General features: G+C 46.2%; 1 protein-coding gene across 2 annotated transcripts; it reads left to right on the forward strand.

Moving 5' to 3' along the window:
- Positions 1–1,911: 1,911 nt before the first annotated feature.
- Positions 1,912–24,202, forward strand: Aars1 (alanyl-tRNA synthetase 1). 2 transcript variants are annotated; one of them, XM_036187646.1, is made up of 22 exons: positions 1,943–1,987; positions 2,393–2,481; positions 4,357–4,521; positions 6,196–6,384; positions 6,647–6,792; positions 7,836–8,027; positions 8,905–9,049; positions 9,366–9,511; positions 10,167–10,275; positions 10,708–10,858; positions 12,449–12,573; positions 13,288–13,432; positions 14,494–14,672; positions 16,064–16,177; positions 17,886–18,092; positions 18,508–18,692; positions 20,930–21,038; positions 21,630–21,743; positions 22,362–22,481; positions 22,596–22,682; positions 23,010–23,123; positions 23,650–24,202. In XM_036187646.1, the coding sequence occupies exons 2-22, from the start codon at positions 2,479–2,481 to the stop codon at positions 23,833–23,835; spliced, it is 2,931 nt and encodes a 976-aa protein (XP_036043539.1). In that variant the 5' UTR covers positions 1,943–1,987; positions 2,393–2,478; the 3' UTR covers positions 23,836–24,202. The 2 variants fall into 2 exon arrangements, with proteins under 2 accessions (XP_036043540.1, XP_036043539.1); XM_036187647.1 differs by lacking the exon at positions 2,393–2,481 and having other exon boundaries at positions 1,912–1,987.
- The last annotated feature ends 34 nt before the right edge of the window (positions 24,203–24,236 follow it).

Genomic DNA, 24,236 nt, shown 5'->3' on the forward strand with positions numbered 1-24,236 from the left:
CAGAAATGCTGATCTCAGCCGGGCGGTGGTGGTGCATGCCTTTGATCCCGTTACTGGGGAGGCAGAGGCAGGAGGATCTCTGTGAGTTCGAGGCCAGCCTGGTCTACAGAGCGAGATCCAGGACAGCCAGGGCGGTTTCAAAGAGAAACCCTGTATCGAAGAACAACAACAACAAAAAGGAATTAATTAATTGATTGATTGATTGATTGATTGATTAATTCTGATCCCAGCCAGGCGTAGTAGCACATACCTTTAACCCCTGAGTCTGGGAGGCAAAGACAGGCAGATCTCTGTGAGTTCGAGGCCAGCCTGGTCTATATATTGAGTTCTAGGACAGCCAGGGAGCTAGGGGTTATATAGTGAGACCTATCTTCAAATCAAAACAAAACAAAAAAACTATTGAAAAGGGTTTGTGTGCAGAGACTGGTCGACTGATTAGATATAATTTCAGTGCTGTGGAGAGACTGGACTGTTGCAGGTCCCTAGGCTAATTACTTTATCTTGGACTGGAAACAGCCATTCTTTACCCATCTCTGTGTTAGATATCATTGGGGCTCTATTAACTTAGCAGACCCAAAGGCTAAGGATACCATCAGATAACATCTTGGGCCTACAGATAAGCTGTCCCTACCTTGCTGTATTCACCTCTCTGATATATCCACCAATGGATTTTAAAATTGCCTTGGTTTATGACTTTCTTTGTTCTGTAAAACTATACAACTTGCCGGGCGGTGGTGGCGCACGCCTTTAATCCCAGCACTTGGGAGGCAGAGGCAGGTGGATCTCTGTGAGTTCGAGGCCAGCCTGAGCTACAGCGTTAGATCCAGGTCAGGCACCAAAACTACACAGAGAAACCCTGTCTCGAAAAAAACCAAAAACAAACAAACTGTACAACTTAAAGAAACAGTTTCCATGTTGCAATATGTAATTTGGGTTTTCCTCGTTTGTAAAAAGGGGATACTAGCAGACCTAATAATACAGTTTAAAAATTAAACTCTGTGTGGAGTGTTTTGTGTGTGTGTGGTATTTTGGACAGTGTCTACTAATGACCAAAGATGGCCTTGAACTCCCAATCCACCTGCTTCTACCTCTCAAGTGCTGGATTATAGGTGTCGATCACCATTAAAGGCTTTCCTTATGAAGGTTGACTGTTTTTCTAAAGCAAATGTTGGGCCAGATAACTGTTAACTTGTTTTAGGTCATTTCTTCCTCTTCAAATTCAAGAAATTGGGATAAGGAGGACAAATATAAAGCTGTCCCTGGTGTCACAGGACTGTAATCCCACCTACTCTGGAGGGTGGGATAAGACTGAAAAATTCAAGGCCAACCTGGACAATTTGTCCAGACCCTGTGTCTAAAAGAGAGAGCTGGAGGGATTGATAAGTGACAAAGCACTTTGGCCTGGTTCAGGCACTCATTGCAGTCCAAAGTACCGTGAAGCAAGAAATGCAAGTCTAATTTTGGTAACAAGAACATTTGATTGGTGCACACGTGCAATCCTAGCACTGGACACGCAGAGAGGCAGGAAAATCCCAATTTCTGGTCCGTGTTTCAAAAGGCCAAATAACCTTTGAGGTCTGTGTATAGCTTTGCAGTTAAAACATGAGCGCTACACCAAAATCTGCAGTCGCCACCAGATTCATGATCCCATCATCCCTCTTGTTAACTGTTCACTATTAGGGCTCTACCAATGGGGCCCAAAATGTCGGTCTCCAAGAGCCAAGAGCCAACCGTGTCATGTGACACCCAATGTCCCAGCTTTCTCAAGCATTGCATCAGCCAAGCCCAGCCGCCTTCCCAGAAACCGGTTTGTAAACTCATTCGCGCTCCGGATGGTTGGCATGTGAACGGACCAATGACGTCTGCTGAGGACGAGGCGTAACGGAGCTCTTTTCACGAGAGCGCGCTGATTGGACGGCGGGGTACGGGTCTGGCGCTGGCTGGGGCGGGTGGGGACAGCGGTGTGTCCTCGCCTCTGAGGGAGCAGGTAACTGGGGGCATCTGGCGGTGGGCTCGGGCCCTGGGGGGAAAGCAAGAGGGCCTCGGGAGCCCTAGAGAAGAGCCGGCCCTTGGCGGGTTGCGGGCACTGCGTCAGGCTGCCGGGCCGTCCCGCCCCTGGCCCGGGGAGCCGAGCCCCAGGGTTGGCAGGAGCACCCACTCGGGAGCCGCTTTTGCTCCTCTCTCCGGGCACTGAAAGTGGTGCGGCCTCGGGTGGACTTGCCGAGGACCGAGACCCTGGGAAGATCGCGCTTGCTGTCCAGTAACCCCCAGACCCAAGGGTTCGCCTCCTCTCATTTTAATCCCTTAGGCGGTTGCGGGAGCAGGCCTGAAGACCGGGGTGAGCCAGCTGGGTGGAGTCCCGCTGAGGGACATCGCCGTTTATTCTTTTTAGGTGCTCACACCTTATCCCCGACTGGCCTGATGTCAGCCCTGTAGCCAGGGCTGGCCTTGAACTCGCGGCGGTTCTCCTGCCTCGGCATGGTGAGTGCTGCTGGAATCACCTTCCTCGGCCTCCTGAGCGCTGGGATTTTGTCTGGCGGGGGACATAGCTTTGAACGGTCTCCAGCCTCTCTAGGGCTAACAACGAACATATTGGATCCCAGTTAAGACCCGTTATTTCTGTGGATGGTCTCCCCATGGAGGGCACTGACGACTCTCCATCTTGGTTTTCAGCGCACAATACGTGTTCATTATGTTGCATGAATGCAAAGATGGGAAATCCAAGTGTTCTTTGAAATGTAACTTTGCCTCAGGTTGCCGATTTAGAGAAGCAGTTTTCGTTAACAACTATGACTTGTTATAATGGTAACTTCATTTTTACAACCAGTGTTGAGAGAGGCATGTGCAGGTGGAAAAGAATGCGGTGTGATAAGATTCCTGAAAACCTTAACCTGGACTCCGTGGCATAAGCAGCAAGACCCTGTGGGAACGCTAGCCCAGTTTTTTTCACGCAGGCTGTTTTACCATCTTTTTGTCCCTTTGGGGCTTCTGTCTCAATGATATGTTAATTGAGTTGTAAGTAAATCAGTTGAGTGTGGTTGGCTGAGTCAGGATGTCTTGTGCTTAAAAACTCTGTGCTTATTGATGTAAATAGTATCCGTTTCATTAGTTTTTGATTCTCACAAAATCCTGTTGATGCAAGGACTAAACTCAAGCTAAAGTGTTGCAGTTAAGGTTAGAGCTGGGTTTAGAATTCTAGAGACTTGTAGATAATAGCATGAATGAGAGAGTTCTCATTTTTCTGGGCACCCAGTGCAGCTTGGCACTATAACACTAGATATGATTGGTATACTCACCAAATCCTATCATCACTCCCATACCCCCACACACCCTGCCTTTCAGGGACATAACACTTATAAAAAGGCTTTGAAGCTATAAAGTTGCCTTTTTCAACTTCTCTCTCTTGAGTGCCTAGGCTTATTCAGTCGGCTTGTTTTCCTATAGCTGATTTTGAAATAATGTATACTGTACCACTGAGCTAACTCCCAGTTCTTAGTAAACCCTTCCCCAGCTATCATTCTGGAGATTTTAGGCATATATGTATGTATGTATGTATGTATGTATATGTATATACACATGCATATATACACACATACATATATATATATATATATATATATATATATATATAAATTTTATGTACATTAGCATGAGGGATTCAGATCCCATGAAACTGGAGTTATAGACAGTTGTGAGCTGCCTTGTCAGTGTTGGGAATTGAACCTGGGTCCTCTGGAAGAACAGCCAGTGCTCTTAACCACTAAGCCATCTCTCCAGCCCCCAGGTTGATACAATGTTGATACTTTAAGGTAACTTAAGTCACAAACAGGCTTGTCCTTGGATTCACTGCCACTGACACCAAAGTGTCAGCCCAAACCTAGCAGCTCTGGCTTTGGGGATCTGGAACTGTGTACAACCTTGGGGATGCAGGTTAACAGAGTTTGAAAGATCTTTAGAGGCCAGTAGATACAGACGCCTCCTTTCGTTGAAGTGAGCCTCTCCCTTTTCTTCACTGGGATTGTAAAGACCGCGAGGTCCATCATTCTTTTCTGATTCCTGGCAGTGAGTGCTCAGTGCATGTTTGTTCAATGAATGAAAACATGAATAAGTCACCTGCTCTCCTTGGTGTCTGTTGAGGTTGGCAGGTGTATAACGGCCCGGGCCACTCTGCTGGCACAGCAAAAATCTTTCTCTGACAGTAACTCTTCCCTGGGACATTGCGACACACAGATTTCAGGATCAAAAGGAGCTAGGCCTTGTCATTCTTTGACTTGGCTTGAGAAGCCATGCGTCTTGTGTAATGCCTACTTTTAGTTTTATCTCCCCTAATTTCCCATCATCTTTTCTTTGGGTTAGTTCCCTGAGGTGGCTTTCAAGATGGACTCCATGCTAACAGCCAGGGAAATTCGAGAGCGGTTTATAAACTTCTTCAGAAAAAATGGGCACACTTATGTTCACTCTTCTGCCACTATCCCGTTGGACGACCCCACTCTGCTCTTTGCCAACGCAGGCATGAACCAGGTAACGACTTTGATTCCTTCTGGCAGACTGCCTGGCTGAAGGCAGCAGAGCAGCAGTTAAAACACAACTCTCAGAGTCAGTCAGAATCGGGTAAGCCTGTGTACAGGCTTGCCGTGGTGAGCCTGAGTTTCTGAAATGAAGAATAGTAATAGTGTTGCTTGTGGGTTATGTTTGGAAGTGAGAGGGCTGGGAAGATGGCTCCTACACCTGGCCAATAAGTTCATTTTTTAAATGAGTCTTGAAAAGATTATTATTATTTTGTTGTTGTTGTTTTGTTTTGTTTCGAGACAGGGTTTCTCTGTGTAGTTTTGGTGCCTGTCTAAGATCTCACTCTGTAGACCAGGCTGGCCTTGAACTCAACAGAGATCCACCTGGCTCTGCCTCCCGAGTGCTGGGACTAAAGGCGTGTGCCACCACCGCCCAGCACATTTAAAAAAAAAAAAAATGTATGGGTATTTTGTCTGCATGCTACATGTGTGCCTTCCAGAATAGGGTGTCAAAGCCCCTGGAACTGGAGTTTCAGGTGGTTGCGATCCGATCCATCATGTTGGTGCTGGGAATTGAACCTGGGTCCTCTGCAAGAACTGCAAGTGTTCTTAACCCCTGAGCCATCTCTTCAGCCTTTTAAAAATCTTTATTTAAAGATTAATGTATTTTTATTTTATGTGTATACATGTAGCTTGTACATATTTATATACTCCATGTGCATGCCGTGTCCACAGAGACCAAAAGAGGATGTTGAATTCCCCTAGAATTGGATTCACAACACTTCTGTGCTACCACATAGGTGCTTAGAACTGAACCTGGGTCCTCTGCGAGACCTGCAAGATCTCTAAAATGCTGAGCCATCTCTCTGTGTTTATTAATTAATTTGTTGTAGTCACAAGTAGCTACTGGTTTTCCAAGTTGGAAAACATCAAATCATACAAGCCTGGTGAGAACAATAAATCAAAACTGTATGACTAGCAATGACAAATCAAAGTGTGAGTGGATAAATCCCCAGAACAGGGACATATCAAACCTTCATGTCCAATCCTTCATCAGCAAGTAGTGATTACACTTGTCGAATATGTTTCGATGTTTTCTTCTTTGACACCTTTCCTCCTAAGTGAGCATATCCATTTGTTACATGAGTTCTTCTAGAAGGATGATCTAAGGTAGTGGTTCTCAACCCAGGGCTCGTGACCTCTTTGGGGGTCACATATCAGATATCCTGTGTATCATATTTACATTACAGTTCATAACCATGGCAAAATCACAGTTAGGAAGTAGCAATGAGATAATTTTATGGTTGGGAGGGTCACTACAACATGAGGAACTGAATTACAGGGTTCTCAGCAGGAAGGCTAAGATCCACTGATCTAAGACCTGGACATCGTAGTCGGTAAAGACAGTTTTACACATCACCTTCAGCTGTTGAGATGTGATGGGGCTTCTCCTATGCTGGCGGTATTACAGCAGTGGTGAAAACCTTTATGGTATTAGGTCCAGGGAGAAGCTGCTCCAAGATTAGTGGACTCTACCTTGGTTCTGTCATACCCCTGCTTCTAAGTGTCTAGGCTCACAAATTGCAAAGGACAGCGTGTGTGTGCACCCACGTCCGCCAGGTTATGGACACTTGACGTAGCCGGCAGGCCTTTAAAAAAGTTAAACTGTTCCTTTCTCTTTTTTTAGTTCAAACCCATCTTCCTAAACACAATTGACCCATCTCACCCTATGGCAAAGCTGAGCAGAGCTGCCAATACCCAGAAATGCATCCGGGCTGGGGGCAAACACAATGATCTGGATGACGTGGGCAAAGATGTCTATCATCACACCTTCTTTGAGATGTTGGGCTCCTGGTCTTTTGGAGATTATTTCAAGGTAAGCTCATCATAGGTGACTTAGTTTAACATGAGGTTAATTTCCACAAAAGGGACTGTTATTAATTTTGATTATTTTAAAAACATGAAATATCATTTAGAATATTCAGGAATGGAGGGCATTTAATAATTCTGAGACTCCCTAGAAAACTTTTATCATTTGATGGTTTTACTTTCTATTTCCTATGTAAGTCGAATCTTTGTAGTTTTTAAAGTAGATATCATGGTTTTTGAATCCATGTTCTGTATCTTCCTTTTTGTAGGAATTGGCATGTAAGATGGCCCTGGAACTTCTCACCCAAGAGTTTGGTATTCCAGTTGACAGACTCTATGTTACTTATTTTGGTGGAGACGAAGCAGCTGGCCTAGAGCCGGACCTGGAGTGCAGGCAGATCTGGCAGAATTTAGGGTAAGGGGACTGGAGTTCTGTCCTAGTCCTGAGGCTGTGGTTCACAGCAAGTACCTTGTAGGGGATCTAACACCTTTGGCCTTGGAGGGACCTGCATTCACATGGACATAGTCACATATGTACATAATTTTTTAAAAATTCTTTAAAGAAATTCTTAAATATTAAAAAATGGGGGAGGGTATGATGGGGATAAGAATGTAACTCACTTACTTAGATTCCTAAATTCAAGGATGGTCAACCACCTGTAATCCTTCCCTCTTTTCTTCCTTCCCTTTCTTCTCAGTGGGTTCCAAATATACACTCAGTCACTCAACGATACCCGCAGCTCCTTGGCAGTTAATTATTACATTTCAGTGTGAAACCCAAGTTTGATGACATACCTATAATTCTTATACCTGGTGGCAGAGGTAGCAGGATTCTAAGGTCAGGGCCAGTTTTGACTACATAGCAAGGCTCTGTCTCAAAAGCATTCACAAAAATGTTTTCATTTTAAGTTTTGACAGCTGTATGCCACATCTAAACCATGGTAGTCTTTTTTTTTTTTTTTTTTTTTTTTTTTAATGGAAAGAACTTTTGTAAAGAAAACATGTCAAGTGTGGTGATACACACACCGTTGATGCCAGCACTTGGAAAGCAAAGGCTGTATATTTCAGTGAGTCAGCCTGCATCATCTACGTAGCCCGTTTCATGCTAACCAGGGCTACATAGTGAGACCCTGTCTCAAAGAACAAAAGAAAGAACCATTTGCTTAAATTGTGTTCATTTTCAAAATAAATACTTCTGTTGTATATATTTTTGTTGTATATATTTTCTAGGCTTTATGTGTATCTTGACATATTTTTATTGGGTTGTGATCATAGCATTATGAAGAGTCATGTTCTGCTTCCTTAGTAGGCTTTGAATGGAGACTTAATATTAGTGATTGCCAGAGAGGGAGACTTCTTTGTAAGAAATCATAGGGATCCATTGTGTGATAGAAGCAAGTCTTGGAGAGATTTTTGATGATGGCATCCAAGTGGATTTATCTTCCTTGCTCTTTGCAGACTGGATGATGCCAAAATCCTTCCTGGCAACATGAAGGACAACTTCTGGGAGATGGGTGATACAGGCCCCTGTGGTCCCTGCAGCGAGATCCACTATGACCGAATTGGTGGTAGGGATGCAGCACACCTTGTCAACCAGGATGACCCCAATGTGCTAGAGATCTGGAACCTTGTGTTCATCCAGTATAATAGGTAATGCGGGCCCTGCTCCTTCCTGCTCAGAGCAGGTCCTTTTCTTTAACCAAGCAGAGAAAGGGGAATCGGCTGCACAGTGACTTCATGGCTGAAGGTTGTTTGGGATCTTTATTTCTGGAGACAGTGAGCAGCCCTGATGCAGGTTTCAGATGCTCCTGGGATCCTGTGGCACTTCTTTAAATTATATTGTTGGGTTTCCATTCTGATGCATGGGACAGGGATGTACCTATTTTTTTTTCTTTCTTTTCTTATTAAAATTTTTTATTCATTTTACATACCAACCACAGATCCCCCTCTCTTCCCTCCTCCTGCCCCCCCTCCAGCCTTTTCCCCCAACCCACCCACCCCCACTTCCTCCTCCAAAAATGTAAGGCCTCCTATGGGGAGTCAGCAGAGCCTGGTACATTCAGCTGAGGCAGGTCCAAGCACTTCCCCCTGCATCAAGGCTGTGCAAGGTGTTCCACTATAGGTAGTGGGCAGGATGTACCTATTTTAAAAGCTAATCTTATATAATGCCTCCTGAGCCTTTTGCCGGCTATTTAAGAATTAGGAGCTGGGCGTGGTGGTGCATACCTTTAATCTCAGCATTCAAGAGGCAGAGGCAGGCTGATCTATGAGTTCAAGGCCAGCCTGGTCTACATACAAAGTCCAGGACAGCCAAGGCTATGTAGAGAGACCCTGTCTCAACACCATCCCCAACCCCCCAAAAATAACAAAGCAAGGATGCTGGGTATGTATCTACCCCTCTCTACACAAACCAGACAAGGGCAAATGGTGAATAGTAACATCTTTCAAACAATGCTAAGTGAGTTTTAACCAACAGGACCCAAAGAGGCCTGGGTCCCTGCTTCAACTTCCTCTTTGTATCATACAGGGAAACTGATGGCCTTTTGAAACCTCTTCCCAAGAAAAGCATTGACACAGGGATGGGCCTAGAGAGACTGGTGTCTGTGCTGCAGAACAAGATGTCCAACTATGACACTGACCTTTTTGTCCCTTACTTTGAAGCCATTCAGAAGGTACTGATCCTATTGTGAGCATGGATGCTTCTCGGGAGGTGTGCAGGATGGACTTTTAGCACGGACATCCTAGGTGAATGGCCATACACTTTGACAACCCAGAGTGCTTGTTGCCATCCGTCTGCTCCATTAGTGTTAGCCTGCCCTTCTCTGAAGAAGGGGAATGCTGTGCTGTTTGTCAGGGATAGGGCCTGGCTTCATGGTCTTGGGCTGTCCCCTTTTTTGGACTTGTGGGATGTGGCAAGATGGTCATCTTCTCCTAGACCTGCTCACCCTCTAGGACTGTCTCATCTGCCCTTCTGCTGTTGACCTGTAGGGTACAGGTGCCCGGCCGTACACTGGGAAAGTTGGTGCTGAGGATGCCGATGGAATTGACATGGCCTACAGAGTTCTGGCTGACCATGCTCGGACCATCACTGTGGCACTGGCTGATGGCGGCCGGCCCGACAACACAGGGCGGGGGTGAGTCTCTCTGGGCAGGTTTTGAACTGATACCATGAGTTTCTGACTGTGGAGTTTAAAGCTATACTTCATTATTCTTTTGTTGTTGTCTTTGGAGTAGGCAGATGGATCCCTTCCCTCCCCTCTTTTTAAGATTGAAGGGAGTTTTAATTTATTTGAAAACTACTATATTAATAGTTTCTATTAATTACTGAGGGAAGGCTGGTACTCAGGCTGTCAGACAGGATCTTGGTTCGTCCCAGGAAACTGTGTTCCTGACAAGCTGGCCTGGGATCTCATACACCAGTCTGTTTGTTTGTTTGTTTGTTTGTTTGTTTTTAATGATTTATTTAAATTCACTTTATGTGCATTGGTGTGAAGGTGTCAGATCCCCTGGAAACTAGAGTTATAGGCAGTTGTGAGCTGCCATGTGGGTGCTGGGAATTGAACCTGGGTCCTCTGGAAGAGCAGCCAGTGCTCTTAACCGCTGAGCCATCTCTCCAGCCCCAGTCTGGTTATTTTTTGTCTTGGTAGTGAAGCCAAATCTCTGCAAACACAGAGGGGAACCAAAAGTTCATGTTGCTCTGCTTTGAGTAGAGTTCTAAAGGAGCTACCTTGGAACCCTCAGCCAGGGATGTTTCCCCGCAGGAAACATAGTAAAGTCTGCTTTTCACAGGTACGTGCTGAGGCGGATTCTTCGAAGAGCTGTTCGATATTCCCATGAGAAACTGAATGCCAGCAGGGGTTTCTTTGCGACGTTAGTGGATGTTGTTGTACAGTCTCTGGTACGTAGAGAAAGTCCCCACTTTCATAGTCTAAGAGACATATGGTGGGTGGGGACATATTGTTAATGGATATTGTTTTTAAAGATTTATTTATTTTATGTATGAGTGCTCTATCTGCATGGACCCCTTTATGCCAGAAGAGGGTATCCGATCCCACTAGAGATAGTTGTGAGCCACCATGTGGTTCCTGGGAATTGAACTCAGGACCTCTGGAAGAGCAGCCAGTGCTCTTAACCTCTGAGCCATCTCTCTACCCCTGTTAATGGATGGAGGTCATATATGGTGGTATATGCATTTAATTCCAGCAATTGGGAGGCAGAGGCAGGTGAGTTTGGGGCCAGCCAGGGTTATAGACATAGTGAATCCCCAGCTCCCAAAAGAAGGGTGTGCATCATGGAATGGTCTCTGTCCTCACTGAACCCCTTTTGTCAGGGAGATGCATTTCCTGAACTGAAGAAGGACCCAGACATGGTGAAAGATATCATTAATGAAGAAGAGGTACAGTTTCTCAAGACGCTCAGCAGAGGGCGGCGCATCCTGGACCGAAAAATTCAAAGCTTAGGAGACTGCAAGACCATTCCAGGTGAGGGCCAGTTGTCGCCTTCCTTCTCTCCCAGGCACAGGGAATCCTTCGCAGAAAGAATGGTTTCTCGCCCCCGCCAAGGCTGAGATTGCCTTAACTAAACTGCTTTTAGTGTAAATAAGACTTAGAACAAAAGTAATTATAAAAGAATTGACCGCGGTAGAAGTAGTCAAACAATACGGAAATGAAAAGTTAATACCTTTTCCAAATACCTTTCTCAGAGGTAAAAACAACACTGTTGGAGCTGGCACAGTGGCACTCGTAATCTCAGGATGCTGAGGCAGGGGGATCACAAGGTCAAGTCTGTGCCACATAGCAAAAAACTACTCAAGAGGAAAAACATAAAAGATTTGGTGTGTAACCAACTCTTCAGGATTTTTCTCTATTTGCATGAAATTGCAAATAGATGGGTTTTTTTTTTTTTTTGTTATTGTTAGTCTTGGTTTTTCAAGACAAGGTTTTCTCATGTAGCCCAGGGACTTCTGTAAAACAAGCTGGCCTCAAACTCAGAGATCCGCCTGCCGTCTGCCTCCTGAATGCCAAATAGGTGTTTATGTCTGCATATTTTGCATATAGAAATAACATTTGGTGTACATCATCTTGCAATTTGCTTTATCTTTCATCAGCTGGCAAAATTAATTTTTTTTTTTTTTTGTTTTGTTTTTCAAGATGGGGTTTTTCTCTGTAGCATGGGAACTCACAAAGATCTTTCTGCCTCTGCCTCCCATATGCTGGGATCAAAGGCATGCGCCATCACCACCCAGCTGAGAAAAATCATTTTAAAGGCTTTTTTTTTAAATAATTTTTTATAAAAATTATAATGTGGGTTTCACATGTGATTGCAGTGTCCATAGAGGAGAGAAGAGAACATTGGACACCCTGGGAAACTAGAATTAATAAGTGGTTGTGAGTAGCCTGACGTAAGTAGGTGTTGTGAACCAAACCCAGGCTTCTGCAAGAGCAACATTGTTAGTGCTTCTAAACTCTGATCAGGCCATCTCTCCAGTTCTGGTGATTTTCTTTTTATTGAAGTGTAATGTTTAAAGAGAAAGATGAATGGACTCATTTATAGTGCTCAGATCAAGAAACAGAAATTTGGGGGCTGGAGAGGTGGCTCAGCGGTTAAGAGCACTGACTGCTCTTCCAGAGGTTCTTGAGTTCAATTCCCAGCAACCACAGGGTGACTCACAACCATCCATAATGAGAACTGGTGCCCTTCTCCTAGCCTGCAGGGATACATGCAGGCAAAACACTGTATACATGATAGATAAATAAATCTTAAAAAAAAAAAGAGAGAGAAGAAGCTGAGCAGTGGTGGCACATGCCTTTAATCCCAGAACTTGGGAGGCAGAGGCAGGAGGATCTCTGTAAATTTGAGGCCAGCCTGGACTACAGAGCAAGTTCCAGGACAGCCAAGACTGTTAACACAGAGAAACCCTGTCTTGAAAATGTACCTTCTGCTCAGTCCTAAAAGATTTGACTTGCCTTAACTCTGTTCACACGTTACTTCCAGCAGCCTCCTGGGAGGGCTTGGCATGGGAAGAGGGGGTTTGTCATGTTCTTTTCACACAATTCCTTTGTTCTCTGTAGGAGATACTGCTTGGCTCCTCTACGACACTTACGGATTCCCAGTGGATCTCACTGGCTTGATTGCTGAAGAGAAGGGCCTGGTGGTCGATATGGATGGCTTTGAAGAGGAGCGGAAACTGGCCCAGGTGAAGAATGTCAAGAGTGACTTGCTGAGCACCTGATGTCTTCCCAGCTCACTAGCTCACTTCCGCCCTCAGTACTGTCTGTCTGTCTGTCTGTTTTTTGGTTGTTTGTTTTTTTGTTTTGTTTTGTTTTGTTTGAGTTAAGGATTCACTGTGTAGCCCTGGCTGTCCTAGGACTAGATCTGTAGACCAGGCTGGCCTGGAGCTCAAAGATCCACCTGCCTCTGCCTCCCAAGTGTTAGGATTAAAGGCATGCACCACCACCTCCTGGCTTGCTTTTTCTTTCCTAAGAAATGGCCTCTATTTCTATTACCATCAGCACCCAAAAAGAAAAGAATGTGTAGTATAGGCAGGCAAGGCAAAACCTACGCAGGTACCAATCAGCTTGACTTCTTTCCCTTAAAGTCTTCCCTAGACCGGTGGCTCCTAGCTAGAGCCATCCTTCCTGGACCATTTTGTAATAATGTGTTAAAGGTATTTTTTACAACTAGAGACACATGCTCCTGTCGTCTTGTTGATAGAGCCTTGAGATGCTGCTCAGTGTCCTGCCATGCAAGAGGGCGGTCCCCCAAACAAAGGCTGGTCAAGCCCCAAATGCCAGTAGTGTGAAGATTAAAGAATGCTATTCTTCAATTTTTCCTTGGCCATAGTTTGTCAAGTCTCGTTCTCTTTCCTCCTGCATTGAGGTAACTAAGGCTTTTTCTCTTGTTTTGATAGCTGAAGTCACAGGGCAAGGGAGCAGGTGGGGAAGACCTCCTCATGCTGGACATTTATGCTATTGAAGAGCTCCGGGCCAAGGGTGTGGAGGCCACAGACGATTCTCCGAAGTATAACTACCATTCCGACGCCAGTGACAGCTACGGTATGCTGCTGTTCGTCTGCGCCATGCTGTCTGCCTCTGTATTGGGGAGGTGCCCAGCGGGGCATACTGTGTACCCTTATTCTTATAGGCATCCTCGGCTGGTGGTTTCCTTAACTATTTTGAAGTATAGTTACAGAAAGTGGTTTTGTTTTTGTTTTTATAAATCATAGGGAGGTTCCAGCTACTCTTAAACTAATTTCCCTTAATTGTAACTCCTTACAGAAAAAAAAAAAAAAAAAAAGGTAGTTGGCCCTGAAGTAATCACAGTGGCTATTGAACTCTATACAAGCATAATAGAATTTTAAATTCCAAATAAGCAAATGGTAGTACATGGCCCCTGGCAGAGATCTTCTACCAAAATCTATATAGTTAGACTGCTTGTTAGTTTGACCTCTTTGAGACAGGGTCCCACTGTGTAGCCCTGGCTAGTCTAGAACTTTCCATGTAGACCAGGCTGGCCTTGAACTCACAGGAATCCACCTGTTTTAGCCTTCCAAGTGTTTAGATTAAAGGCGTGTGCCACCATGCCCAGCTCAATTCCATTTCCACTATGCCCAGCCCAAATCCATTAGGAAACCCCTGAGTTTTAGAAACTGGAACAGTTAGTCAACCTACTGCGTACTGCTTTCCTGGTGGGAAATCAGCGTGCTAGTTATTTTAGAAAGTCTAATGGGCTGACTTTCAAAATAAAAGTAGACAATTAGAACCTAATGCTGAGAAATAGAATTTAGCAAAAGGCAACTAAAAATGTGTGATTGGAGCCAGTTATGGTATTGCATACTTTTAATCCCAATACCCAAGATGCAGAAGCAGGTGGATCTCTGTGAGTTGGAGGCCAGCCTGGTCTATATAGAAAATTCCAGGCCAGCAAAGGCTACATATTAAGGCCCTGACTCCAAAACAACCACAAAAAGAATATGTGAATTGGGCTGGGGAAGTAAATCAGCGGTGGAGTGCTGTGTAACACGTGTGAGGGTCTGGGGTCAGTCTCAGCACAGGGGGATTAGCATATCTCGATGGAGTCACTGACCTGTCTTCCCCCTTTTCTGTCACTTGAGCAGTGTTTGAGTGCACAGTGGCTACCGTGCTTGCTCTGCGCAGGGAGAAGATGTTTGTGGAAGAGGTGGTCACTGGCCAGGAGTGTGGAGTAGTGCTGGACAAGACCTGTTTCTATGCTGAACAAGGAGGGCAGATCTACGACGAAGGCTACTTGGTGAAGGTTGATGACAACAGTGAGGATGTAAGGCCCGACTTCTTTCTTGTACTCTCTGGAAGGCCAGGCATGGAGCTGGGTGGCCTCTTTTCCTCCTTCATACTCTGAGCTGTGGGGAGCTGATTTGACAGATGTTTGAGTTTTATTCTTTTGTTGGTGTTTCTTCTGCAGACAAGAGGATTGCTTCTCTTTTCTTTTGTTTGTTTGTTTGAGACAGGGTTTTTCCTGTGTAGCCCTGGCCATCCTAGAACTCATTCTGTAGACCAGGCTGGCCTTGAACTCAGGGATCTGCCTGCCTCTGCCTCCTGAGTGCTGGTGTTAAAGGCGTGTGCCGCCACTGCCTGGGAGGGCTGCTTCTTCTACCTGTTGTTCTTAGGTACCTTGTAGGGTCCTTGCAGCCAGGATGCCAATGCCATCGCTGCCTCCTCGGTGCTTCCTTGTGAATAAGGATAATAAGGATACTCTCTTTTCACTTCTTGATTGGTTTCGTTTGTTGGCTTTGTGAGACAGGGTCTCACCCTTATAGCTCAGATAAGTCTTGAACTCCCAGTAATCCTGCCTCAGACTTTCCTGTGTTGGGAGTAGAGGTATGCATCACCATGCCTGGCAGAGACTACTCTTGAAGGACATTCTGGGGTTTTTTTGTTTTGTTTTATTTTTATTATTTTTATTTTATTTATTTTTTTATTAAGAATTTTTTTTTTTTTTTTTTCCTATCTCAGTGGTAGATCGCTTGCCTAGCAAGCGCAAGGCCCTGGGTTTGGTCCTCAGCTCTGGCAAAAAAAAAAGAATTTTTTTTAATACATTTTACATGCAAATAGACCCCCACCACCACCCACCCTTTTTTTTTTTTTTTTTTTTTCCTTCGAGACAGTAGTTTTGGTGTCTGTCCTAGATCTTGCTCTGTAGACCAGGCTGGCCTTGAACTCACAGAGATCCACCTGGCTCTGCCTCCTGAGTCTGGGATCAAAGTCATGCGCCACACCGCCCGGCTCAGATCCCCCTCTTATCCCTCCTCCCACTCCCCCCCCCCAAGCCTTCCCCTTAAAGGACATTCTTCTAGAAAGCTCAGCCTCTGTTCGGTCCTGATGAGGCAGTCACTTGGTCTCCTTTGGCAGCTGGTTTCCTCCCAGCAGGACAGGATCCACTTCATAGAGTGTTCAGATGTTCCTTGCTGAGGAAGTAGCTCAGTTGGTACAGCGTTTGCTTGGCATGAATAAGGCCCTGGGCTTGGGACTTGTGCTGTGTACTTGTAATCCTGACAGTGAGAAGGCAGGAAGACTACAGTCAGGTTTGCCCCAGGCCACCCAGTATAAAGGCGGTATGAGTCTCATCTAATGGGGGCTATGTGTGTACATAAAAGGAGAATTGGTATATTAGGAAGGAAAACTTCCCTATTGGTGTCCTTGACTCTGCAGAAAACTGAGTTCACAGTGAAGAATGCTCAGGTCCGAGGCGGGTATGTGCTGCACATAGGAACATTATATGGAAGCCTGAAAGTGGGGGATCAAGTCCGGCTGTTTATTGATGAGGTAAGTTGCATATGCTGGTCCGTGTTTGATGCTTATGTATTTACTGAGATGTTTTGAGATGGTCTCTTGAACACTGTGTAGTTTGTCCCAGCCTCCCGTGGCCTGCCCTGCCCAGCTTCCCATTTGACCTGGTTGCCAGATTACCTCCTTTGGTGGTAACAGTTTCTAATATCTTTATTCATTTATTTTGGGATTTTTTTCTTTTTTCTTTTTCTTTTTTTAAGCAGGGTCTCTCTACAGAGCCCTTGCTACCCTATAACTCAGTATATAAACCAGGCTGGCCTCAAACTCACAGAGATCCCCATACCTCTGCCTCCAAAGTACTGGGATTAAAGGCATGCACCACCACACCTGCCTATTTTTAATATTTTTTTAAAGTATGTTTATTTTATCTCTGTGTGCACATGCCACAGCACACATGTGGAGGTCAAGGACAACTTGAAAGAGTCAGTTCTTACCAAGTGGGTCCCAGGTATTGAACTCAGATTGTCAAGCTTGGTGGTTTGCCCACTGAGACATTTTGTTGGCCCATCCTAAGTGAAACTGCTAGCCAAGCACAGCAGTAAATTTTGGTGCATTTTGTAGATTGTAAGGAAAGAACCTAACGCTCAAGTCTATTTGGTCCCATAGTGTTTTATTTATTCTTTGACAATTTCATACATGTATATAATTTATCTTGATCCTGTCCTCTGAAACACCCCCTTCTCTCATGGATTGCTTTTCAAACTCCAAGAACTTTTTCAGCAGTCAAGGAACCTGCATTAAGAACTCAGAAGCTGGGGTTGGGAATTTAGCTCAGTGGTAGAGCGCTTGCCTAAAGGCCCTGGGTTCTATCCTCAGCTCCAAAAAAAAAAAAAAAAAAAAGAACTCAGAAGCCAGGCAATTTGTGAGCACAACTACCATCCTTGTTAAGCAGGAGGATCAAGAGTTTGAGGTCGGCCTCTGGATTACACAGTGTGACCCTGTCTCAGAAACAGAAAAGGACTAGTTCTATTACATGTGACAGAGCTCCAAGTAACGGCTTCCAATTGTGGAGTGTGTGTTTCACATTATATAAAAGTTACAGGGCCCGCTTCTCCTTGCTTGTTGCTCATCTCTAGGGTCTGCTCAGGATTTGGTTTCATGGACCAAAAAGGTAGTTCTGAGGCATGTTGTCCAGGCCAGGGGTGGGCAAGCTTCCTTTTGGAAAGGGTTGGGTAGTAAGTATTTTTGGCTTTTCAGGCTACACAGCCTAAATCCCAGTTTCTCAGCTATGCTGTGGTACTGTATGTTTACTGTGTGTAAACAGATGAATGTAGTTGTGTCCCGATAAACCAATTTACAAAACCAACAACAGGCTGGGATGGTGGCTTGAGCCTTTGATCCCAGTACTCAGGAAGCAGAGGCAGGTGGAACTTGGAGTTCTAAGTCAGCCCCGGCTACATAGTGAGACACTATCTCCTAAAAAACAAAACTCCAACAGACAACAAGTCAGATGTGGACCATCAGCCCTAGTGTGTTATTCCTGTTCTAGGCAGAGGAAGGAGGAGGGCACACCCCTTGAAGGTACCTCATTTTCACATCCTCTTGGCCAGAACCTAGTTGTACGCCTACACTTATCCATAAGGAAAACTGGGAAAAACTGTTGTTACCCTGAGCAGCCTTATAGTCAACAGATTTTTCTAGTACTTGGGGACAGCTCTCTAGCAGCCTTCTCTGCCCTCTGCAGCCTCGGCGGAGACCTGTCATGAGCAACCATACCGCCACACACATTCTGAACTTTGCCCTGCGCTCCGTGCTTGGGGAAGCGGACCAGAAAGGCTCCCTGGTTGCTCCTGACCGCCTTCGGTTTGACTTCACTGCCAAGGGAGCCATGTCCACCCAGCAAATCAAGAAGGCTGAGGAGATCGTCAACGCCATGATTGCCGCAGCTAAGGTAGGTTCTACCGTGTCTGAGTTCTTGGGACATGAAGCTCACGCTCCTGCACCATCACTTTCTGTCACGGAGGCACAGCCGTCCAGATGTTCCCATATACCATGTCCTGACTTGTTCATGGCGACGCTGAAGGCAGCAATCCTCAGACGGCTTTTATAGTGGTGACCCATGCCACATGGAGGGAGGTCTTTGATCTCCCACCTCCTTAAACAGTGTTTTTGTGCTTACATACAGTGTTTTCACATCAGATTAGAAATTCCTGCCTGGCTTCGTTTGCTTTTGCATGGGATATTTTTTCAGAAGGCTCAGGGTGTGTGCCAGACACAGTGGGGTTACGGTGTTCTCTCTACGGCTGCTTCCTCACCGTCAGAGGTTATTCCAGCTTTTTTTCCCTCTTGTCTTCTTTTTATGGCAGCCTGTCTATACCCAAGACTGTCCCCTGGCAGCAGCTAAAGCCATCCAGGGCCTTCGAGCTGTATTTGATGAGACCTATCCTGACCCTGTGCGAGTCGTCTCCATTGGGGTCCCGGTGTCGGAGCTGTTGGATGACCCTTCCGGGCCTGCTGGCTCCCTGACCTCTGTTGAGTTCTGTGGAGGAACGTGAGTACTTTGGTAGGAACAGCAATAGATGAGCTCACCTGCTTTTGGCATCCCCCTGTGAGGATATGAAACTAGACTAGACTGACTGTCACATTCCTTTATTAATCTATTATTTTGCCACGCTTTGGATGGAACTCAGGGTTGTGCAGATGCTAAACAAGTGTTCTACCATTGAGCCTCAGACTCTAATATTTCTAAGGTTAAAATGAAGTCCTCAGAAATGCACTTGTCAAGTAAGATTCCTGAGACTCCTAATAGCCTGATGTCCACTCAGATGCCTCGGTGTGTCCGATGATAGCATTTCTTAGGTTTCTAATGAAATGTTTTTCCCAGGACAAAGAGATGAAGAACACCGTCTACACATTCAAAATTGCTGGTGTTCTTGTTTTCTTTCTCAAAAGAAAGTTGGTAGCAATTCAGGATTCAGCAAGGCTTTAGAGTACTCACAGAGCTCCTGTGCTGGCCCTGGCTCATTCTAGTCCTGTGCCTACATGATTCCCTTTGCCAGCTTGAGCAGAATCTGGGAAGGGAAACTGAGCCCATTGTCTGAGAGCTCCTGAGCAGACCCTGTAGTAGACCTGGCTCAGGTAGCTTAGGAGAACCACTAGTTTCTGCCAGTTTGGATTCTAAAAGGAGCCTAGTACACATGACCACCCCTTAGGGAATGACTTTCAAAGATTTTGTACCAACCTCTCAGCATTCGACTAGGAGTTAGTATGTTATGCCCAGATCTCCGGGACCCCCAAAAGACTACCAGGGAGACTGAATCCCTTATGTAGAAGCAAATAACCTTTATTTTCAAGCTCTGGGGCTTGGTCTGTCTGTCCCACAAAGCGGTGAGAGCAGAGAGCCCTGAGCCAGGCAAGGTAGGATTTTTATCATAGCAGAGGTTGGGGTGAGGAGATTTCCAGGGTTTGGGACCCTGATTTGCTGACATTTGTCGAGGGGTATCTTTAAAACAAAAATAGGTGTGTGCTAGACTCAGGGACATCTGGCCACTTTATCTAATGGTTGGAATGTTTGGGATGTCAGATACTTCCTCACCCCTGGGTAGATCCCTGAGTGGTGTCAGCTAATGGCTTTTCCTGGATCTGGGTGTTGCCTGCCAGTAAGCCTGACACAGAAGCTGTGTCTGGGCCCCTAAGCCTGCCATGGCTGCAGTGTAGTCAAGCTGTTTTGGGCCCCTCCACAAGTGCACACTTTGAGTTCTTTGAGAAACTGGAGACTAAGGCCTATTTCTAGATCCAGGTAATGTAGTAAGATTTTTCAAAGTAGGGCTGGAGGGATGGCTCAGTGGTTAAGAGCACTGGCTGCTCTTCTAGAGGACCTGGGTTCAATTCCCAGCACCCACATGGCAGTTCACAACTATCTTTAACTCCAGTCCAGGGGATCTGACACCCTCATACAGACATACATGCAAGCAAAACACCACTGCACATAAAATAAGAATAAGTAAATCATTAAAAAATGTTTTAAAAAAATTTAAAAAGTAATCCTCCAAACCAGGCAGTGGTGGCTCATGCCCTTAATCCCAGTACCTGGGGAGACAGAGGCAGGAGGATCTCTGTGAGTTCCAGGACAGGCTCCAAAGCTACAAAAAAAAAAAAAAACCTTGTCTTGAAATACTACCCCGCCAAAAAAAAAAAAGTAATCTTCCAATATTCTCAACTAATGAGCATTTTTACATATATTAAAATATAGCTTATGTTCCACCAAAAGATCAAAATGTCACATGCAACCTAATAACAATATTACTGAGTTGGATATTGGCATATCAGCATTTTGATGAGTCTCACTTGATTTTTACAGCAGCCTTGTGAAGGAGACCTGTCCCCTTTTATATTGGGAAAACTGAGGCTCAGTCTGAACCCTGGCTTCTGGGCTCGGCCCAACTTTTTTTCCTTCTGCTCCTTCACTTGCCTGTGCTTCTGACCTCTGCTCCTAAAGTCCCATCACAGTGAAAGGTCGCTGGGGTGTGATGGTGCACGCCACGTCTTTAACCCCAGCACTTGGGACACAGAGGTGGGCGAATCTCTTATTTTGAGGCCAGTATAGTCTATATAATAAATTCTTGGCCAGAATTTACACAGTGAGACCCTGTCTTAAAAAAAAAAAAAAAAAAAAAAAAAAAGGCCTTCCCTACTGTGAAAGACTGGATTACTTCACAGGGAAGAGGCATCTCACCCAGGGCTCCCAGACTTCCTCTTCTTCATAGCCTTTTGTGCTCTGCCCTTTAGGCATCTACGGAACTCTAGTCACGCAGGAGCTTTCGTGATAGTGACCGAAGAAGCTATTGCCAAGGGTATCCGGAGGATTGTTGCTGTCACAGGTGCTGAAGCACAGAAGGTGAGGTCAGGTGTGTGGGCCCTGCCTGTCAGAGGAAGCTATCACTGCACAAGCTTCCTGGCTGTCAGTGTCGCATCTTGTACATCTTGGGCTCGGTACATAATGGCACTTGCCACAAAGACTTGACAGCCTGAGTTTGTCTCCGGGGACCCACATAAAGTGTAAGGAGAGCACTGGCTCCATGAAGTTGTTCTATGACTCCCATGTGGATACCCTGCACACACATCACACACAAAATAATAGGAATTTCCCAAAACAAACAGCATCATGGAAAACAGAATACATAACCTCAGTGTCTTTCTCCTAGCACAACCATGTGTGGGAGGGCAAGGCAGAGTTCTGCTTCCGCTTCATTGCCCTTCCCTCTGCACATAGCCCACACAGCCCGCCTAACGTAAGGAACATGGCACAGAGAACCGTTGATCTGTGCTGGGAACTCTATCTTGACCCGAGTAATGGTCATTTCACCTGGTTACCCTTGGACCTGAGTTACAGTGTGGCCTTTGCTGGCTCTGTGTGTGTGGCCAGAGCACTTGCTTCCTGAAGGAAAGACACCCCTGGTGTTTACATCTCTAATTGTTCTCTTCCCAGGCCCTCAGGAAGGCAGAGAGCTTGAAGAAATCTCTCTCTGTCATGGAGGCCAAAGTGAAGGCCCAGACCGCACCCAACAAGGATGTGCAGAGGGAAATTGCCGACCTTGGCGAGGTAGGGATGGCCTCCCCTGCTTCTGGGTCTGTTCGATCCTTATCAAGCCTGAGGAGTAAGACTGTCCTGTGCTTGAACTTTTTGTTCTTTTAATTGTGCTTTTTTGAGACAGAGTCTTACTCTGTAGCCCAGACTAGCCTGGAACACACTATATAGCTCAGGCTGGCCTCGGATTTGCAGCTGTCCGCTAGCCTTACCATCTCTTTGCAAACATGAGCCACGTGCTGGGCGGGGGAGGTGCAGTGTTGGGCTTTTTGTTGTTGTTTGAGAAAGGATGTCACTGTGTAACCCATGCTGCCCTTGAACTGTATGTAGCACAATGGCTGGTATTTCTTGGTATGCTAAGCTTGCAGCGAGTCTTCGCAGGCTGTGTTCACAGCTAGGTCTCAACTTAAGAGCTAAGCCCTCTTTATAATGCCAGTTTCTCTCCAGCCCTGCTGTGATGGCTGCTACATTAATAGAGTGACTAGTCTTAAAGCTAGCAGATATCTTTGTGGTTTTCTCAGACACTGATCCTAGAAAACTTTGGTTCAAAAACAGATGGGTGGGGTAGAGTAGGCTTGAATTCCCCTACCTCCTAGGAGCAAAGACCTGGACAGACTTCTGTTCTGGTTCCAGGCCCTGGCTACTGCAGTCATCCCCCAGTGGCAGAAAGATGAACAACGAGAAACTCTGAAATCCCTGAAGAAGGTCATGGATGACCTAGACCGAGCCAGCAAAGCTGATGTCCAGAAGCGAGTAAGTCTCAGCCGTGCTGGCAGCTGGAAGAGAGTCCAGAGGTTTTCCTGGGCAGAGGCTCATACGGTTTAGTCTGGGCTCTTGGCCTAAGCCTCTCTCCTGGGCTTCTTGTAGGTGTTGGAGAAGACAAAGCAGCTGATTGACAGCAACCCCAACCAGCCCCTGGTCATCCTGGAGATGGAGAGCGGTGCTTCAGCCAAGGCAAGCAGGGGCTGGGGCAGGGCTGCCCTACTTGTCAGCTCTGTGTATTTCCCTCCCAGCCTTGTCAGACCTCTGACAGTTCTGAGGCCCACTGTTTAGTCCTGAAGTTAGGCTGAGCCACGGAGAGATCTGGTAGCCTGAGGAAGAAGGAGCGCCCGAGGGGAGAGTCTGGCCAGGGTCCTGCCTTTGGCCTTTGCATGGGCTCCTGGAGACAGCATCTGCTCGTGGAAATGGGGTGGTGCTCTGAGGGTTTACTCCGCAGATTCCCTTGTAGAAAATAGGGCTCCCTGCCCCGGTGTATGACCTGACATGAAGTTCTTTCCGCAGGCCCTGAATGAAGCTTTGAAGCTGTTCAAAACGCATTCTCCTCAGACGTCTGCCATGCTGTTCACAGTGGACAATGAGGCTGGCAAGATCACATGCCTCTGTCAGGTTCCCCAGGTAAGAACTTCCTACAGCCTTACTCCGAACAAAAGCCTGCAGCCAGCCTTTAATCCCAGGACACAGGAGGCAGAGGCTGGAGGATCTCTGAGTTTGCGCTGGTCTACAGAGCAAGTTCCAGGACAGAGGAACCCTGTCTCAATTAAAAAAAAAAAAAAAAAAAAAAGCCTGCAAACCCCTATGCCAGTGAGAAGTATTGTCCTTAGCTTCCTAGAGAGGGGTTCTTCGTAGTATTTGCCAAGACTGTGTGTGTGTGTGTGTGTGTGTGTGTGTGTGTGTGCGTTTGCGCCTGCGCGCGCCCCTCAGGCCTTCTTGTTGGTAGACGTATTAGCTACTGGCTGATGCCTGGCCTTGTGTTCTGTTCACCTTGACAGTGGCCGTAGCTGCTCCCCGTACCAGTGTTGGCCTCTGGTAGCATCACCCAGGATACGAATGGGTTTGGGTGGCTCCCCTCCCTGTGTGGTCCCTCTGTATCCCGCCTCAATGTCACCTTCTCTTCTGACCATTCCCCCTTCCTATCTTCTAGAATGCAGCCAACCGGGGCCTCAAAGCCAGTGAGTGGGTACAGCAGGTTTCGGGCCTGATGGATGGTAAAGGTGGTGGCAAGGATGTGTCTGCCCAGGCCACAGGCAAGAATGTGGGCTGCCTTCAGGAAGCATTGCAGCTGGCGACGTCCTTTGCCCAGCTCCGCCTGGGAGATGTGAAGAACTGACGGGAGGGAAGCCCTCACTGGGACCCATTTCCCTGTCAACCAGATGTGTCAGCATGCAGGAGTCCACCCAGGAGCTCTCCTGCCACGAAGACCTTTGAGTCTTGGGACCTTTCAGTAGCCCTATCCGCCCTAACCCAGCAGTAACTGGAACACCTGGAGCTGTCCTGTGATTCATCGCTCCTCTCCGTTACTGCTCTGAGCCATACCAGTCAGCACCATCTGTGTAGAATCACTACCCAGGAATGCTATTTAACATCGTCACGATCATGTCTAGGTAACGTCAACTCTGCCAACCTGAGGCTTCTAGGTCTGCAGGTAGGGAGCCTTTTTGCTGCAGAAAATAAAAAGGACCATGTGCAATACTTGATGCATGCATTCCACCTTTTCTCCTGGGGTGGACT

Source organism: Onychomys torridus, chromosome 5 (assembly GCF_903995425.1).
Source record: "Onychomys torridus chromosome 5, mOncTor1.1, whole genome shotgun sequence".
In the NCBI taxonomy this organism is placed as follows: domain Eukaryota; kingdom Metazoa; phylum Chordata; class Mammalia; order Rodentia; family Cricetidae; genus Onychomys; species Onychomys torridus.